This window comes from Centruroides vittatus, unplaced genomic scaffold (assembly GCF_030686945.1).
Source record: "Centruroides vittatus isolate TY-2023 unplaced genomic scaffold, ASM3068694v2 scaffold_576, whole genome shotgun sequence".
Classification (NCBI taxonomy): Eukaryota; Metazoa; Arthropoda; class Arachnida; order Scorpiones; family Buthidae; genus Centruroides; species Centruroides vittatus.
This window is the reverse complement of record NW_027122713.1, coordinates 2,034,353-2,054,689: the sequence shown is the minus strand read 5'-3', so window position 1 is coordinate 2,054,689 and position 20,337 is coordinate 2,034,353. Positions and strand designations below refer to the sequence as shown.

The 20,337-nt window shown below is 27.3% G+C and overlaps 1 protein-coding gene across 2 annotated transcripts in view; it reads right to left on the bottom strand.

Moving 5' to 3' along the window:
* LOC136989482 (limbic system-associated membrane protein-like) overlaps positions 1–18,811 on the bottom strand; it is a 241,417-nt gene extending 222,606 nt beyond the window's left edge. For both annotated transcript variants that reach the window (XR_010882921.1, XM_067287651.1), the window contains exon 1: positions 18,702–18,811. Coding sequence is in view for 1 of the 2 variants with exons in the window: in XM_067287651.1 (XP_067143752.1) it covers positions 18,702–18,759 (58 nt within the window). In the remaining variant the exon portion in view is untranslated. The remainder of the gene's footprint in view (positions 1–18,701) is intronic.
* Positions 18,812–20,337: the final 1,526 nt, after the last annotated feature.

Sequence of the window (20,337 nt, the reverse complement as noted above, 5' to 3'; positions counted from 1 at the left end):
CAAATAGAAAGTCCAGAAAAAAGTGAAAATAATAAAGCATGTACTTAAAAAAGAAAAAATATATATATTATAAACAAACAGAAATTATAATAAGTAAACATATGAAATTTAAATACAAAACAACAAAAAATGCAAGATTTTAGTTTTTTATTACTTTATGAATTCTTTCCTGAGAATCCTGGCATATTTCAATCTAGGATATCTATCCTCTCCTGTTGTAACGATCCTATCCTATCCTGTTTAAAAAATCTTATCCTATCCTATTCTCTCTTCTGATAGTCCTATCCTATCCTGTCCTATCTTCTCCTGATAATCCTGTCCTATTCTGTCTCGATAATTTTATCGTCTCCTGTCCAAAACCCATATTTTATTCCTTTTTTTTATTTAAAAAAATTAAAAGCAGAATCCTCGAGGGAATATCGGAAAAAATTATCAAATTAATTTAAAAAGTATAAATAAAATTAAACTTATTGAAATGAATATAAATAAAATAATTCAAATATTCTAATTTAAATAAACATAAACATAAGAAATAATATTAATGTAAATATTTAAAATAAACGTCACTGAAAATAAAAAAAAGAACAAGAGAAAAATAATTAATTAATTCTAAAAAATATTAAAATGCTTTTTTTTAAAAAATGCAAATTTTATTTTATTTTTTTTAAATCTATTTCATGAAAAAAACAGATGTAAGAAAGATTTTAATTGGACGGATTTTTCTCTTAAGAGACTTCAATGGGGGGGTTTTCTCACCTTTTACGAAGGGGAATGATTTCACTCGTTTTATTTTGCTATTTTAAGGCTTTCTTATTAATTTTGAAGAATATTAAAATGCATTTTTTTAAAAACGCAAATTTTATTTTATTTTTTAAAAGTATATTTACTGAAAAACAGATGTAAGAAAGATTTTAATTGGACGGATTGTTTTTTTAAGAGATTCAATGGGGGTGATTACGGGGTGGTTTCCCACCCTTTTACGAGGGGGGAGTGATTTCTCTCGTTTTATTTCGTTTTTTTTTAAACTTCATTATCGAGAATCATACGACTTAATGGCACACTCAACTGTAAATTTGTAAAATTTATAAAATATACGACTATTCATAAAAAGTAACTTTATGTAGAAGTCTGTCATTTACATGGAACAGCTCTTAAAAATTATATCGTCCTCCTTTATTGTTACTACATTTCTTTCTCGTTTCAATTTTGTATTAATTTTCTCTTATAATATATATTTTAAAAAAGAATATAAAGAATTATGGCTTAATATATCACTTTCCTGATCCAAAAATCTGATTATATGTTATAGCTTTGTTACTGATGCACGTTTCAGCTTTAAGCTGTAAAAGTTACAAACACGAAACTTCACTGCCTGGTTTTTTTTTGCTGTTTTTCTTCTTTTTTATTTTCGTAATTCTTGGTATTTTATTTACTCCATAATTTATGATATTTTAGTTCATAGTCTACGAGGTTTTCTTTGTATTATATGATAGTTTTAGTGTCCTAGTATATGCTTTCACTTCCAGATCTATATTTTGATTCATAAGCTATAGTTTAAAATTTTATAGTCTGTAGTTTACTTTGTAGTTTTGCTAGTTTCACTTGAGTATCTGTGATGTTTTACTTCATAATCTGCACTTTTACTTCACAATTTCATGCCATTTTACTTCAAACTCGTATATTTTTCTTTATAATCTATAATTCTACTTCACAATTGATGTTGTTCCACATAAAAAATTTATAACGTTTACATTTCAATCTATAGAGTCACTTTCAAATCCATGATGTTAAAGTGAAATGTTTTATTTTTTTTGCTTCACACTTTAAAATCTATAATTTTATCACTTCATAACATACGCACTGTATTTTACTTTACAAAATACGAAATTTTAATTACACAATTAATAATAATTTAAATTATAATACTATATCTTCATGACATTTTATTTCAGAGCTTCCTTTCCAAAGAAGTAATTAGATGGTTAGGATATGCACTTCCTTACATCGAAACTAGTGAAGTGTACCTTCTTATATCGAAGTTATCGAGCATCAGGTGCAGCAGCAACAGGAACATTCTAAGCATCAACCACAACTGGAAATTGAGGACAGGCTGGGGTAATGATCCGAAGGGGCATCTCCAGCATCTTCCAGTTATCATAGGCTCCTTCTGTTAAGCTCACTTGTCCAACTGCAGCACACGTCTTCACTCGAGCAACTAATCGATGAAATAGAAAATACGTTCGAACCGGAAATCTACCTGGAATTTGGTACATATGAAGTCTCTACCTTATTTTTTATTTTATTTATTTATTTTTTCTTTAAGTATAAAGAGAAAAATTGGATGTATTCATTGAGTTGAATTTCAATTTTTCAGTTTTGTGATTTAATTTTCCAAGTTTTTCTGTATGTTAAAATATATTTTAGAATTACCACTTGATAATTTAGTATATTTAATGTTTTTTTAAATATTTTTTAAATAAATTATTAGTGGAATTAATTGTTTTGGGGGTTTGAATTATATATTTTTTTAAAAATATTTTTGTATATTTGTCAACTTTATAGAAATGTGTATTTCATCCCTGTAAAGTACAGAAATTATGCACTTGACTCGTATTTATGTTATTAAATACTCATATGACTGATGGGAGCCTCATTACTACTACTATGAGTCACTTTATGGCTAATATAAGCCTTATAATTACTGTTATTACTAACACTAACCTCTTTTTACTACTATGAGCTATGTTATTACTAGTATGAGCTTTATTATTACTACTATGAGCCATTTTATGGCTGAAATAAGCCTTATAATTACTGTTATGAGCAACGTTATGACTTACACGAGCCTCTTTATTACTATTATGGGCCACTTTATGACTAACATGAGTTTCATTACTACGACTATGAGCCACGTATCATTGCCACTATGAGCCACTTTATGGCCAATATGAACCTCGTTATTATACTATAAGCTACCTACGACTAATATGAACTTTATTATTACCATCGTGAGCCATTTCATTACAAACATGAGCCGTACCATAGGAAATTTTACGGAATGAGTAACTCTGCACATTGTATAATTTACAGGATTGAATTAAAGAAAATTCGGACGCCATGTTTATTATGTAATCTCAAACAAATTATCATGTTACAGTTCAGTAATTAATCAAGTACAGAAATGTCATGAGAAAACCAAAATTTACTAAAGAGAAGTATCAAGAGAGTTGGGTTATACGAGTCGGAACAATGCATCGAACCAACTTAAAATGCTTCATTAATGTTCGCAACCGTTAACTTTTCATGCCAATTAAGCAAACCTTGTTCAGAAATGTGTTCCGGAACGTCGAATCTCTTGATGTGACAATGTTGTCTGCTGGAATACTCACTATTTAACATAGAAAAGATAAAGTTGATACGTTAAGAGGGGGGTTAAGAGATCAGGTTTAAGGTCTAGAAGAGCTGATGTTGACAGCCAATCGTTATCATTTTCTGGTTGAATGCTGTCAGAAATAGCATCCTAGCCAACTTACCCATCTGTCGAATGATGGTGAAACGAATCCACTTCCACTACTTGATGATTTAGTTTCCGTTTTCCATTACATATACCTTGCTGCTTCTATTTATACTTTGGATAATGTAAATTCTAGGCAAGTCATTCCTACTCTGCAGATATTACCAACTATTCTACAAAGTTGTGATGTGTTGGTGCTGTAATGAAGCACTTTACTATTAATGTCAGTATTGATATGAACCACATAATTATTATTTTGAGCAACTTCATTAGTAATGTGGATTTTAACCCTACTGTTTGAGCAAAATTATCATTAATTTGCTGTTCATAATGGTAGTTTGAGCTAGTTTACCACTCTTAAGAGCTACTCCCCACTAATACGAGTCATATCAATGCTACGTTCAGCTATCATTAGCTCATCACCATCAACGATACGAGCCATTTTACTAATAAAATGAGTAATATCAATGCTATTTTGAGTCAAATCACTAATAGTACGAGCTAATTTGAGCCATAACATTGCATTATAACTGTGTGCTGTATTTCAGAGTAGTGTTATGGTGAAACTTAAGGGAGTGAAAGTAAGCTACCTCTTTTAATGGAATGGCAATTCCTGATGTTTACTTATTCTGCAAAATTGTATTACTTTATAGAAGGTGCTTGTTAACGAAAAATGTGAAATTTATCGAATAACTCTTTAAACCAAGTGCAGATATTCGTGTTGGATAATAGAGTTAAGTAAATTTCATTATGATAAATTGATAAATATCATGTGAAAGTAAAAATGGTGGAATAAATCCACGAGTAAACGCCATCTGTTGTCGGAGATTTAAAGTACATCCTTACTGAAAGATAAATTTCTCCACTTTCAACTCCGTTCCGAGTCGTCAGATTTTTTAAAACTAATATAATGCATTTGTTTACTAAGAAAATAGCCTTAACACGTGATTCAACCTTTATATCTTTATATTAGGTAAGGGTCAGTTAACATTTAATGATATGATTTGCATAATTATTTAAATTATTTAAGTATAACGGCACACGTGATACGTCTAGGTGGCAAGCAGCCCAGTAAGCAAACCAATGACGTAGTCTGTTTCATGTAAAACGGATTATGTCATTGGTTTGCTTACTCAGCCATCGCATCGGTACTATTATACTTAACATATTTAGATTCTCTACTAATAATTCCATTTATTAAGGATCCAAACTATGGTTTATTTATATCTAACATACGTGTATCCATTTTAATCTATGTATCCATCAAAATACGTGCTAAGTCTTCCAAGAGAAGAAGCATCAAACCATGATTAAAATATTTTTCCATAGTTAAGTGATTTTTATATGGATGCATGATTGGATGCATGTAGTCAAGTATGCATCCAATCATGCATCATAGTCAAGGGCATTTATATGTGAACTTGATCTACCAAAAACTCATTTGCATTCATCCCATTTGGGCATGAACAAGTTTCCATTAAAGGGAATCGTTCAAAGATGCAAGTAACTTATCAACTCACAATTAAAGAATGATTCAACATGAATTTTCACTCAACAGCATTTACCACGTGAATTAAATCTAGACGAACCGTAAACCAACTTCATTTACATTCATCCCTAAATAATTAGCATCCGCATCATTTAACAATGATCCAACTTGATCCTGGAAATCACTTGATTTCCGCTAATAAATTAAAAATCGAAGAAATTAATTTAAACTAAAGCATATTAATCAAAATCAGAAATGCAAAAATATTGAAGAGAAGATAATATCCCAGTGACTCAATACCAAATTCAAGTTTACTTATTATAAGTTGAGAAAACTAATTGAAAGAACGACAGGTGAAGATGACGCTTCTATTATATTATCAGAGAATGTCCTTAAAAGCTGTCGAAATTCTCAAATCCCACAATTTCTCTATATTTATTAGATCCATCACAATCTAAGTACCATGCTTAGGATTGGAAAAATCTACAAGAATCCACAAGATCTTCGACTCTTATGAATCAAAGTAAGAAGAACTCAAGTAGGAGTATGTATATATATATATATCTTTGATGTATATTTAATGACAGATGTATCGCATTACTGCCATATGGCAAACCCTATTACGTTGCGTGATGCTTTATCACCACCCCCTACAATTTCCTCTCATAATTTTCGCATTTAATATCACATATTCTTCTCACTTAAGGGATGTTTCTCGAAAGAAATTCCATAATGATCCCATTGTTTTATTGAGGGAGGGATGACTTGATGATTACTTGATTCCTTCCACATCACTCCTTCCAACTTTCAGTTGCTTTTTTTATTTAAAGTTGTGTAAAATCATCAAAACACACGTATAACCTTTTAATGTTTTATATTTAAAAAACATTATAAATTTTTAAAATATTTTTTGTGTGTTTTATGTAATTAATAGAATAAGGTTTTAAAAATGTGTAAATCGAACTGCATTTTTTATGATAAAAGTTAGAAAAATGTGCAAAATTCGATTATTATATGCAAACATGTGATTGCAAAATTTTAACTTTATATGGATAAAATATAAAGTTAATATGTTAATTATAATTAAAAGATTTATAATTATTTTCTTGATTTTTTTTATAATTTTACTAATTTTCTCTCTGATTTTCTTTATTTTCGCTTTATAATTCTACTGATATTTTTTCCTGATTTTTCTTCATTTTATTTTCATAATTTTACTAATATTTTTTTACTTTCTTGATTTATTTTTAATAATTTTACAGATTTTCTTGATTTTCTTTTCATAATCCTCATATAAAATTGTGATTATTTTTCTGAAAGTGAAAAAATAGATAAAGCAGCTCATCTCCTTATGATCAGCATCCTATCATTAAAACTCCTCGCTTATCTCTCGTTTAAACTAAAAAATTAAGATCTTTATTATCATAAATAATTAAAATATTAACGGTTTTTTATATTAAACCAACAAAATTCAAAAATTTATACAATTCTTACTTTAGATTTTTCGATATTTCTTACCATTCTTATCATCCCGAATTTCGTCCTATTTGTTATCCATGCATTCCACTACGAAATTCTTTGTTAAATTCTCAAAATAGATCCCATTTGTGACGTATTTTAACGTTGGTAACTTCATTCCTTTTATATGGACTTGTAGAAATGATAGAAACTGATATCAAAAAATACAAATTTTTTATAAAAAATGCAATGAAAGTATCATCTGGATAAGAATGATCTTACAAGAAATTGTATATTTAAATTTCTTTTCTGAGGCAATTGATGAACTGTGGGACCTTTGACTGATACACAGGTTGATGGTTTCGATTTATTTACCAATACTTTTCGATTGTTTTGAGTTAGACAGTGAATAGTTCGATTCTCTGGAGCACTTGAAAGCTTAGTTCTATCCTCCTTTCAATCTTTCTACGTTATTTTCTTTCTCCAGCATCTTCTACTTCAAAACACCAAAAAAATAATTACTTGGTGGACTTTTTGGGTCATTTTTTGGGTCATTTTGTACCACGTAATTAGCATCATTTCCATTTTATATGCTTCTAAATCCCATTAGAAGCTTACTATTCATTAAAATCATTCTTTATTGATCATTCAGCATCATGTACATACGTTCACATTTTAGTAAAGTGTAGCAGTTTATTGTGATTTAATTCGTTAAAGTAAATTTAATAAGTGACTTTCGAAGATGTATATTTATTACATAATACATTCTCACTTAAAACTTTAAGCTTATTTTATTAGAAAAACTTAAAAACTTATCGTACTTCATTCTAGATGATGCTTGTGATGATGAAATCAAATGCATTAAATTCAATTTAGGATTAAAATATATTAAATTGTAAGCTTAATTTTACATAAAATTAAATAAAATTAACTTTGTTAGTTAATTACAAAGCTAAATGTTTGCTTAAATTGGCTTTAAAAAAGGCAGAAATTAAGAATTTTTGCAACACTTTACATTCGATTTTAAAAGGCTTATAACTTATTAAAAATCGAACTGATGGATGGAATAAATGTGTAAATAAATAAAAAATATGCAACATAATCATCTTAGATTAGTTTAAAATGTAGGAAATTTTGAATTCAATAAAAATAAATCCTCCTTATACTTTAACCAACTACACCAATATGTCAATATTGACTAGAGTTAGGCAAGAGGATACCAAAAATTTATTTTTCCATCAAAACACGTAGAATTCACACTTGTTCCGCATTTTTAACTTTAAAAATCACAGTAAAGGGAACATCCAAATAGCTTACCTAAAAGCCATTTTGTATCTGTTCGAAGAAACCCTTTAGGACTAGAAAGAGAGGGAGAGAGAGAGGAGGAGGAAGAGGAAAGAAGAAGAAGAAAAAAGAAAATAAAAAAATAAAAAGAACTTTTGCAATTTCAAGATTGCTTCCGAGAATCTTTTACGTTGTCATAGCAACGAATGCTTGTGACAAGGTTGAAGCACCTCCTGCGATTGGCACGGACATTAACACAAAGAGATTGCAGTTCTACTACTTGCAAGGATTCATATGGAAAAAATCACTACTTATTCTGCTACTTACTAATCAAATCTATGTTTAAGTATTGAAAATTGTTAAAATAAACATTAAATATGTTAAAAATACAAAAAAACTTTCTGATAAAAAAAATGTAATTCACGCCGAAATAAACAAAATTTTAATAAAGTTCGTGGGGAAACGATCAAAGAAATTTCACAAAAAAAATGTTTTTTTTATTATTAAATTATAAAAGTAAAAACAACCTGACTTTCTGTTATGAAATTTAACATATTTTCTTGGTTCTCCGTCATCAAAATTAAATATATCAACTCAAAAATATCGAATTTACATTAAGGACACACGATTTTACATTCATACATTGACCTGTATACAAAAATTTAATGAAGCATTACGACTCTCCAGGGGTTATGACCTCGATAACCTTTCAAAGCTTGGCTTTTCTGTGAAAATTAAAAGGATTTGAGCTAAGTTTATTGATGATTATATTAATTTTAACACCGTTTAAATGCTGGAAAATATCATTTTTCTATACTTTTTCCTTCTATTTTATATTTATCTTCCGCATCTCTCGAGGTAATCACTCTCCCTGATATCCTTTCATTAATCTTTCAACTCGATCAATCATATTTGTTTATATTTTAAGATTTATGTATTGAATAATTGAATTAACCACAACAGTTACGATAATTTATGTATTTTCTTAAAAACTTTTTAACTTTTTATGAAAATTATTTTAAAATATTCAATTTTGAATATATGAAAATAATATTTTCTTACTTATTTCTAGATTTCACAGGCCATTTTTTAATATTATTTTTTATATTATTAACATGTATTTTGATAGCAGTCGAACTTTTATATGCCTTTATCATTAAATATTTTTAATGGTAAAACTATATATAACACACATTTCATTTACTTAATGGTAATCTCTATAGAGAGCGTTGTTCTCTTAGTTAGGTGTTGTAGTTATTAGAGTTGCTTTGCAGCTATTACTATTGCTGTTGTAGCTGCTGCTGTTGCTGTTCTGTTGCTGATGCTGTGTTGTTGCTGTTATTACAGTTCTTATAGCTGTTACTACTATTATTGGTGCTGCTGCTACTACTGTTGTTGCAGTTATTGTTACAGTTATTTAAGTTATATTATTTTAGTGATAAAATATTTTTTAACAAACTTACTACTATCTTTAATGAGCTAATTTTTCAAAGCAGTGTGCAAACTCAAAGCTGTAACTAAAGTATACTGACAAAAACACTACATCAATATTAATTATTATACTACAGTTCTAACACGTTTCCGGCAACATAAATTCATAATTAATATAATAAATACTCATAGTATTCATAGCTACTTTATTTATAACAATTACCACTGTAGAATGTTTTACAATGAAAAACTCATAAGAAGAGGAATATCGTATCAAATAATGTTTATTTTTATACATTAATTTAAGCAAATTAATGCATTTAGTTGATTAAAAATTATGCAAGAAAAGTTTTTCGAGTGGATAGAATGTAAATATAACTTTTGGAAAATATAATTTTTGAAGATTTCTCACGAAGATTTAAACTTGGAGCCATAAAACAAGCACAGATTATTCAAAAGCAAACATATAAATATCAAGATATTAATCATAATTAGTATACATTCAGTACTTGATTTAGTAAAGGCCATAATTTTAGTAGAAAGTAGGAAAGAGTTCTTTAAAAATAGTTGAAAAAGTTACTTCGTACCGAGTCTTAGAACTACTTAAAATAATCAATAATTTGTCTGAACTTATTAGTAATCCCTTTTATCACCGAAGAAGAATTTAAAGTAATTCTTTATTACCAAAAATTAATCCTTATAAATCTATGAGATTATATGAAATGTCATAACTCATATCTTCACCATAATTCAATGTGATTCTGCTTTCGGTTGCCATAAACTTGTCATTTCAGCCATTATTCCTAAAAGATAATGCCATTCACAAGTTATTAATAATTTTTTCCCTTCTCTCGTTCTCTCTCTTCTTCGGTGTCATAAATATTAAAATTGAATTAATATAAATATATACTTATAAATTTTATTTTATAATAAATTTTTATACAGAATTTACTATTTTATTGTTTAAAAATAACGTTTATATAGTTATTTTATGATGTAAATATGGTATCAGCTTGTATATGACCTATTCAGTACCGTACATCAACACACGGTGAAAGGAGCAGCGTGTATATAATATTACTTTAGAAAAATATAATAACAATTTATAAAGAATAAATGCGAATAATCAATTAATTTTATTCAGGATATCTGCTAAAAGTACTTTCTTCTTCTAAATAAGTTTTTAAAGATCTCTGCAACAACATCTTTGATTTTTTTCCATTTTGTATGCAAGATTCTTAAAATTTTTATGAATATTGGTAAAATTATTCTTCCAAAATCTATATCTATAACGATTTGTGGTTCATCTAATGGCTTGCTAACTCGAATTTGTCAGAAAGATACTGTAAATGTGCCAATATATCGATTCATCTGGCGATAAATATAGTTCTAAAAGCGAAATGCTAATGGATTTCTCACCTAACTGTGAATATTTTTTAAAAAATATAAAACGTATCCTTTAATCGAGTTTTTTTTTATGAAAGTATTTCCAATTTAAAAAATTACATTTGAACAGAATTTCTAGTAAGAGAAAAAATATATATATACAGAAATAACTGTTCTTTGATAGTCTTTAAAAGCTTTGCGCCCCTGTAAATATATCTTTCCAGCATATCCAAGCAGTTGTGCAGGGAAACGCCCTATCCATTGGCTTAGCCACAAAACTGTATAAAGTTTCGAATATTTCAAAGTAAAGAGAAAACTTTTGTTATTAATATTCCCATTCGGTTTGATAATAAAACATAGAAATGCGAGACGTATAAAAATAAATTACCCATTATGTGTTTTATGTTAATCAGGCTAATGGAATGTAGAGATTAATTCAGAGAAAACGTTCTTACTCTTTACATTTTTATAAATTACTCCCTTTTTAAATTTATTTAACTAATTTTTTTGATTAAAATTATTTTTTTGAAACGTAATAAATAATTTTAATCCATAATTTTGTTTATTTTAATCTTAATTTATCCTGAAATCATTTTATAAACTTAACAACTCCTTTACATTTTTATGAATTATCTCTTGGAAAAATACTGCTGAATATATATATATATTGGTGTATTTTTAACGCTGATAACGTTCTGAGTTTTTTGTATATTATTAAAAATATTCTTTCTGCAACATTTCCCTTCAGAAAACAGCTAGATATATACATATTCTTGAAACATATTGAGAATTTTCTATACAGGAAGCTGTATACTGCTTTAGAAAAAGTATAAATATATAAAAAATATATATATATTTCTGGTATAATCTTTGTAAACATTTGCAACTGAAGAGGTACATTACGAGCATTAAAGCATATTTTTTTTAAAAATATTGCCCACTTTATACAAAAACTAACTGAATTTTACATTCATGACCAAAGACTTAAGCGTTATATAAAAGTATAAAAAATAAGAAAAGTACTTAAATCAGCCGCGATATTATTTTTTAAAAAAAGTAAATTTTAAACAATACTTATCTTATTTTTTTAAAAAATATTAAAGTAGATTAAGTTAAACTTTACTTAGTATTTTTTTCTGAATGATGCTCATGAACATCATCTAAAGTATCATATTATTAATTTTTTTTAAATTTAAAACATTATAGAGAAGCGACGTTTAAAAATATTTTATCTAAATTATGAAGCATAAATTTCTCAGTTAATTAAAATTATAAAACTGACAGACACTCAGACGTAGAGACAAAAATGTACATAAATAAATTGCATAATTACGAAGCGTTTTACTTTATAAAATAAACAAATTAATTATGATAAATTACTAGTTTTAAAACATTAATTTTAAAATTTCTATACTTAATCACACTTTTTTTATTCTACTCCTAAACATTTATATTTAACATTTACTGACATGACAAGTTTCTAATCATTAAAGTATCTATATAATTAATCACCTTAACTAAAAATTTGTTTTAAAAAATCATCTAATTAAATTGAATTATTTTGAAGAAAAATGGCAAAAAATGTTAACTATTAATGGAATTTTATATGCTTCAATCTACACATTTTCTTACTTTATACATTGAAAAATCTACTTTAGAGATGCAAAGACACGTTTTTAATGGTTAAAGCATATACAAAATTTATTAATTGAACTAAAACTTAAATCTTTTAAGATGAAAATGACAAAGAAATTAATTATTAATAGCATTTTGTGTATGTGAATTCACACATTTTTGTACTTTGTAAATTCAGAGAACTACTTTAGACATTGTGAAAACTACTTTAGAGATTTAGGTAGGTAATTTAGAGATTCAAAGCCATGCTATAGAGATTCAGAGACCTACTTTAGAGGTTCAAATTCCTGCTTTAGAGATTCAGAGAACTACTTTAGAGGTTCAAAGCTCTACTTTACATATTCAAAGAGCCAGTTTAGTTATCTCTTGACAAATTCAATATCGAATTCATCAAAAATGATTAAAACATATAAAAAAATCCACTAACTTAACTAAAAATTATATTTTAAGTTAAATATAGCAAATATATTAACTGTTAATGCCGTTTTCGTACGTCTGAATCCACTGACATTTTTACTTTAGAGATTCAAAGATCTAGAGTATTCTATTAATAGATATCAGACAAATTCGTGATCCGAATGTTTACCTCGGTTATGAAATGAATACATTTATCATAAATCATCCCTCATGTTTCGATCATTTATCAACTATGCACTTTACAGCCCTGGAGAGACAGACTTAATGCTTGCTTTTACATATCGAATGTTCCAAAATAGAAGATCGAATATTTGAGCTTCACAAAATAAATAACTGACTATAACCACTAACAAAGTAGAATATCACTCCAGGTTATCAACGTGACGTTTAATCGATAAACTGTCCCCATAACAACGACACATTTCAAGGTCTTGTATAGTACAGCTGTACCTGCTGATGCGATTATTTACTTCAATTTTCTTTATTCTTAATTTTTCACTTTTTTCCTCATGAGAAATGTTTTCATTAAACAGTAAACAAATTAAAACTCCATTTTTGGAAATTTGGAATCGAATTTTACCTTAAAAACCCTCCCTAAACAGTAGCATAGATTTGCATAGAAGCACACGTAAAGAGTTGGATTTAATCCTGGATATACTTAAGCAATACAACTGTTTTAATTCCAATTATAAGAGAATAATGTGCTAATTATAATTAAGCACGAACTAAATTAAAATATGAATTTAAAAATTGCTAAACCGTAGCTTAGATTGACATAGAAGTGCATGCTATAAATTGAGTTTAATCAAAGATTGTAATTAATTTAATTGTAATTTTAAAAAATAATAAGTGTTGATTATAACTGAACACAAATAAATGGCGTTTATATTCTTGGATATTTATTAAAAACGATTATAATTAACTTCGTGAGAAATTCTTGTAACTTATGGCTCGAACATTGGCGTTAATTATACACACGAAACGAACAATTGTAACAATTCTATGCATGAATTCTACTATAAACATAAGCGTAAATTCGATTTAAATAAAGAATTGCGTTTATAAACGCGATTTAAATAATGATTGAAACATCTAAGCGATTATCACAATTAGGAACACGGTGATGAGGAAGATGATAACGGAATAATCATAATTATGTATACGACTCTAAATCATTGAAATTATGTATTTCAGCTGAATTTAATCAAAAAAATTAAATAATGATGATGCTCAGAATAATTGCAATTAACAAAGCTGATATTTAGAATTAATGCTAAACTATGACTTTTATGCGTGAATAAAAGCGAAAGAAATGACAAAAATTTATAGTTTTCAGCTGTTAATCTTACGTTTATCCTATTTTCAATTCAATAAATTCCATCAAAATCCATAAATAATGCTCAGGATCCTTCAAAAAATATGCAAATATATCAGGATTATTGATAAATTCCCTGAGATAAAACCTAAATATATTCATCAGATTATATCTAATTAAAGCATCGATTCATTTCTTAAGATAATAAATTAATTAATAAATCATATATCAAGAGTTAATTAACTAGCCATAATGAGAAATTTCTTAAGATTTATACATTTAAGTTCATTAAATTTATGTTGATAAACATTAAAAATATATTTTTAAACGTTTATAAAGTATATCTAACGACTTTACTGATATGGATTTTCCTATTTCTTAAGCAGAATTTATCACAACAATTTATCAAAATTGCTGAAAAAAAACTTTATAGATAAAGTCGATTTATATAACAATATTTTTTAACATAATTTTCTTAAATTAAAGATAATTTTCTTAATTTTTTCTCTAAAAATTCTAAATTTTGTGGTTTCTTTAACGAAATCACAATATAAACATATGATACTTTAATTAATATAAATTTGATTTGATTTTTAAGAAGAAAATTATTAAATTATAATTAAATTATCTATTTTTAGATTTTTTAAATAATAAAATTTACTGCATTATTTTTAATAAAAAATGTAATATTTTATTACATTAAGTATAGAAATCTAAGAAATTTAAAGGCTAATTTAAAGAAATTATTATTTTAAAGCGAATTTAAACGTTTATTTAAAGAAAATTCTGCAATATTTATCACTTTTTTAAATCATATTATGAAACAATTAAACGTTTACTCCACAAATTTTAACGTTAATTTAAAGAAACATGCTATAAAATTCAACATTTTCCCACCATCTTAAACGTTTATTCTACAAATTTATGTTTTTTTTTAACAAAAAATACTCTAACATTCAGCTCTGTTAAGAATTATCTTAACGAAGAAAGCATAATTTTATACAATTTAAACGCATAATTTGATAGGATAACGTTGAAGATTTAGCAGAAAATTACTTCAAACTTTTATAATTTTTTTGTAAAATATTTTAAGAGATAAATTAATAATTACTGCAAGATATATTAGGAACGATATTCAGAATGTTTACTAGAATTGTTTTTTATATGTCTACTTAACAGATTTGATCGAATTACGTTATTAATCCTATTAGATCTCGAAAGTATTAATGGGCTAATCTACTAATCTTTCTCCCTCTGGGGTATGTCTTAGGTTATAATCAATCAATTTTGGGTTTTATATAAATACTTCCACCTTCTATTAATTAAAATTTAGATATAAATACTTCATACACCATTAAACTTTATCAGGAAGTTAGTAAATTTATGTAAATTATGTTGAAATTTGCTTGTAATTTATTATTTTCGTATGAATTTTAAATTATTAATTTTAATAAACTTCGCTTTATAATTTTAATTAATATACTTAAATGATGATTTATATCATTATATCATCTGAATTTTCCATTTATTTACTCTGAAAAGTCATAAGGAATTTATGTTTTTTTCTTTTCTTATCTGCTCTTCAGCATCACTTATGAAGTATCTTGAAGGATTTATGCTTGATAACTGATGCTTAAACTTAATAATTTTCATATTTTTTCGAAATATTTTGAATTAATTTTGAATATAAAATCAAGAAAAAATTGAATCTATCTCATATCATCCTCGTCTTAATGATGATGATGGTTAACATTATCTTTTACATAATGATAAAGCAGAATTAATTGTTAATTAGATGAGACATCTTGATAATTATGTCATCAGTATCATTTGACTAGTTTAAACAAATATCACTTAACATACTAACGACTTAATTGTCTGTAATATTGTACATCAATATATTTCGTCGTAGTAAAAGGCTTTTGTACGATCTTCATTGTCTCTTCTGATTACTATCTTTATCAATGATCCAGAAAATGTTTCTGCTTCTGTAACGTTGTACTGTATATAAACGAGCCATCTATTTTATAGCCAGAAACAAGCTCGAAACCGTTTGTATGTCTGTGTGTAAGGGGGGGATCGAAACTAAAGCTGTCAGGTTTCGCATACTGGTTTCAATCAGAACTGTGTAGTGCTGGAAGGATGTCCGGAACACACGCTTAAGGGAGAACATGCGTAAAGGAAATGAAGCCAGAAAGCTTTAGATGCTGTCTGTCTATGACTCAAGATAAGAGTTTGAAAGATCTACATTCGGTAAGCTGATAATCCGAGTTTATGTTCAAGATTCTATAGGCTTTTAAGAAAGGGTTCCTCTATCTCCTGTTATGGTTTACATTCTTATACATCAAGATATATTTGTTGCATTTAAGCAATTACATACAGTATAAAAGCATTAGTAAATCTTATTTTTTTTAATACAAAATAAATATTTATACACGCGTGTAGACACGAAAAACGCACAACAAGGACATTTAAACTTCCCCGTATATAATTAAGAAGTATCTTGTCACGATGCCTTTGTTTATAATTCATATAAGTTTTGAACAGATGCATTTCTACGAATGAAATGAAATTTTATCGATAATCAAGAGTAAAAGTTGATAAAACTTATCGAAATTTTTCAATTGAGCTTGATTAAATAGGTCGAATTCAATGAAAATAATCATTGAGGATACCATTTCTTCAAATGAAATTCTTTCAATCGTTCTCGCCATCTACACTTTTCTATTAATCTAAATCAGGATAATTCGGATGAAATGTAAAAAAGGAAATCATTTTTTTGCATAATTTTAAAAAACCAATCTTCTATATACAGGGAAAAAATGCTCAAATTCCTCCCTTTTATTCTCACCTTCATCAACTAAAGTAGATTCACGTTTGTTATACAAAAAATGGGATAATTTGCTTTGTTTGTTTAATGCTTTCTTTCCCCTTTTTCCCTTTCGTTTAAGTAAAACCAATTGTTTAAATCAAGATTCAGACACGTACTTCACACCTGAGATCGCATCCTTCAACTGTATATAAGATTTTGTTGGTTTTAGTCCTTTGGATTTTTATTGCTTACGTGGTTATTGGTGATGTAAGAGGTAAAAGTTGAGTGAAAAAGTGAAGCATCGAAAATGGCTATCGTTTTCCTTTCTAAACTATAAATTGAGCTTCTTGTTCAGGCAAGACTTAACGTTTTCTGTTTCTTTCAAGCTAGGAAAAACATTTTATTTTTATAATATCACGCGATATTTATTCGGGTATTCCTCAAAGGAACGTAAAACAATTTTTAAATCAACAGATAAAACGTTAGAAAAATGAAGTGAGTGAAAATAAAATTGCTAAATGTTTACCCTCATTTTAAATAATTTAAATGTATTAAAATGTTTACAAATCCTAAATAAATCGAAATTATTTAAAAAAGTGAACGAGAGATGGCGTTTAAACTAATTGCAATTAAGTTGTTAATTACAATTAAATTTAATCGTGTTTGTTTTAGTCGTTAAAAGTTGAAGCTGATTTGAATAGGAAAACATATTTTTTTCATTATTGATACTGATTATTTTTTAAATTGCAATTAAATTTTAATTGTGTTTGTTTTAATTGTTTAAAAAAATCGAAACTGAAACATTTTTAGAAATAAATTGAAATTGATTTTTTTATTCATTATTAAAATTGATGAGTATTAAATATTAATCAATTTCAATAATGAAAAATGAATAATTTTTTCTTAATTTTAATCCATTTCATTTATAGTCGATTAAGCAATTTAATTATGATCAATTTCATCTGTAAGCGATTAAATAATTTAATTTTGATCAGTTTTCATCTGAAACAGATTAAAACAATTTAAAATCCGTTCAGTTTAATCGGATATCGATTACATAATTTACTTTAATTATCTTTAAGTTAAACAGATGGCGATTAAAACTAATAATAATAAAAAATAAAGACAATTAATAATAAATCTTCGTATATTTTTATTTTATTTTTCTAGATTTTAAATGAGATTTACTTAGTTTTTCCGTATTATTTATTTACAACATGAAGAATTAATACAGTATCACGTGGATAACTTGCTTAATATATATATGTACTTTTTTAAAAATAAAATTTATTATATTTTAATTTTTTTTATATAATGATAGATAAATAAAAAGTATCTTAGATATATGTGTATATATATAAACAAATTTAACGAACGTAATATTTTTTCTACTCGTAAAAAATCTTACAGGAAGTTCGGCAAACTTTATTGATCATTTAGTCATGTCGTGTCGCTATGTTTTTCCGACGTGATGGTAGCCTTAAGGCATTGGTAAGTCGCCCACAACCCTAATCTCTCGCCGATTAGGGTGACGTGTCACGTGAAAGAGTCCACGTCCCTTAAACTGTTGGCTGCAGGCAAAATGATCAGAGAGAAACGATGACCATTTCTATTTACAGCATCCCACTACAACTGAGTGATTTAAATGCATTTAAACTGGATTTGAATAATTTTAATACTTATATATATATTATGATATATATCTTAAATATTAATATTTTAAATGAACGATAATATATTTCTCTCGTAAAGAAAATCGCCTTAGTTTGAATTTAATATAAATTTATTATTATTATATTTTTTCTCCATTTGCCTCCTTTACTTGCACGATAAATCTCGTACGCGATGCGTGATTTTTTTGGTTTTTTCTTTCTATATTAAAGTGAATTTACGCGAATTTAAAGTAGTTTTTAATGTAAAATATTAAGTAGAGATGTAAAAAATAATTTTCTAAACCTACCTGCATCGAAATTTAGTATCAGAATAGCAGCAACAATAAGCAAGTTCCTTTGTATCATCCCGTTGTGAATAGGTACAGTGCACAGAACCACACACACTCCTGCTTTAGTGTAACTGAAGACTGGACTGTTCTGCTTTGCTTCCACCTCTGCTTCACCAATCTGCGCATAGATATCAGTCAGAAGAGTCTCGTCTTCCTACGCCATTGCATCTAGTCCCCCATATAAAGGCATTGTACATCCTTCTTAGCTTTCACCTGTCCAAGTAAAAATGATTACAAATCGCTAGCAGAATGGTTTCCTTAAAGTGATTTTTCACTCGACTTTCTAGCTTCGGGGTTGGTAATGTAATTCGGCACGCGCTTATTCGTGCATAGGTGTCGAGTTGCTGACTTAAAATCGCTTGGACACACGAAAGAAACGGAGTATTCTCCTGGTATCGTATAGCTAGTCATATTCAAAGTGACAGCTATTGGCATGGGTATTTGTCATTTGTCCTGTAAGGGATATGTCGATGATGGTGATTTCTCTTTTGTCCTCTGTCTCTCTTTCTCTCGACCAACCGTTAAAGCCGATAGTTTGTCTGTAAACAGTTCGACGATATCTATATAAGGACCGTGATCCTCGTTGGTGACAGTGCAAGTACGTCTTCTTTGCCTGCATAATATATAACATTGTCAAACGATAAATATGAGGTGTTGGATGGCAAAATATCCTTAAAATATAACCGTTTACAATGCGTTTTATATGTAAAATTCAAAACCTATTTGTAGATTCCGAGACTGAAATAAGATGTTTACAATCGTATAAATGGTTACAAATAGTGGATTTATTCGTCCAGAAAGCGTAAAAAATTGCGCTTTTTAAATTGGAAAATACACGTTGATGTTATAAAATTTCTTATAAAAATAGTATTATAATCTTTATATTATTAAAAATAGTTGATAATATCGAATTTTTCCATAATGGCTTCTATCGGCTGTAGGGATACTAATACAAAATATTTAAAGTTATAAACGTGTTAAATTCTTCATACACTCCCAGATTTATTATATTAACAGATATATAACGATATATATGCAAAAATAAACGAGTATACAACAAAAATAAGTGTATTTTTTGCTTACACACACGTCACGTTTCGGGTCAAAATTACAAAAATATGTTAATAAAACTAAGTAAACGGATTGATTTTCAGGAGAAAAATTATATAAACAACACAAACAACATTAAAAGTAATAGAGAGAAACACGAATTGAATAAAACTATTGAGCATTCGTCTCGTTAATAATCTTCAATAAACCTACGAATGGAGCAGATGCTGATCGAATTCTTTCTCCCAGGATTATTTATATTTATATATATATATATACACACACGAAAAAAGAATATATAAGATATTTATGACGTTAAAGAAACTAAGAATAAACTGAATGTTTGTATGTAATTGTGAACCGGGTCATAATATCGTCCATGCAGTAAATCAATAAAGAGATATTCAACTATCGAGACAATGAGGTCATTGTATGACATCAGCAAATGTTTTAAATTGCACATTTTAAAATTACAAATATATAAAATTATAAAAATACACTAAAAAACCAAGAGAAAAAAACTATATTTTATCAAGTTACTTGA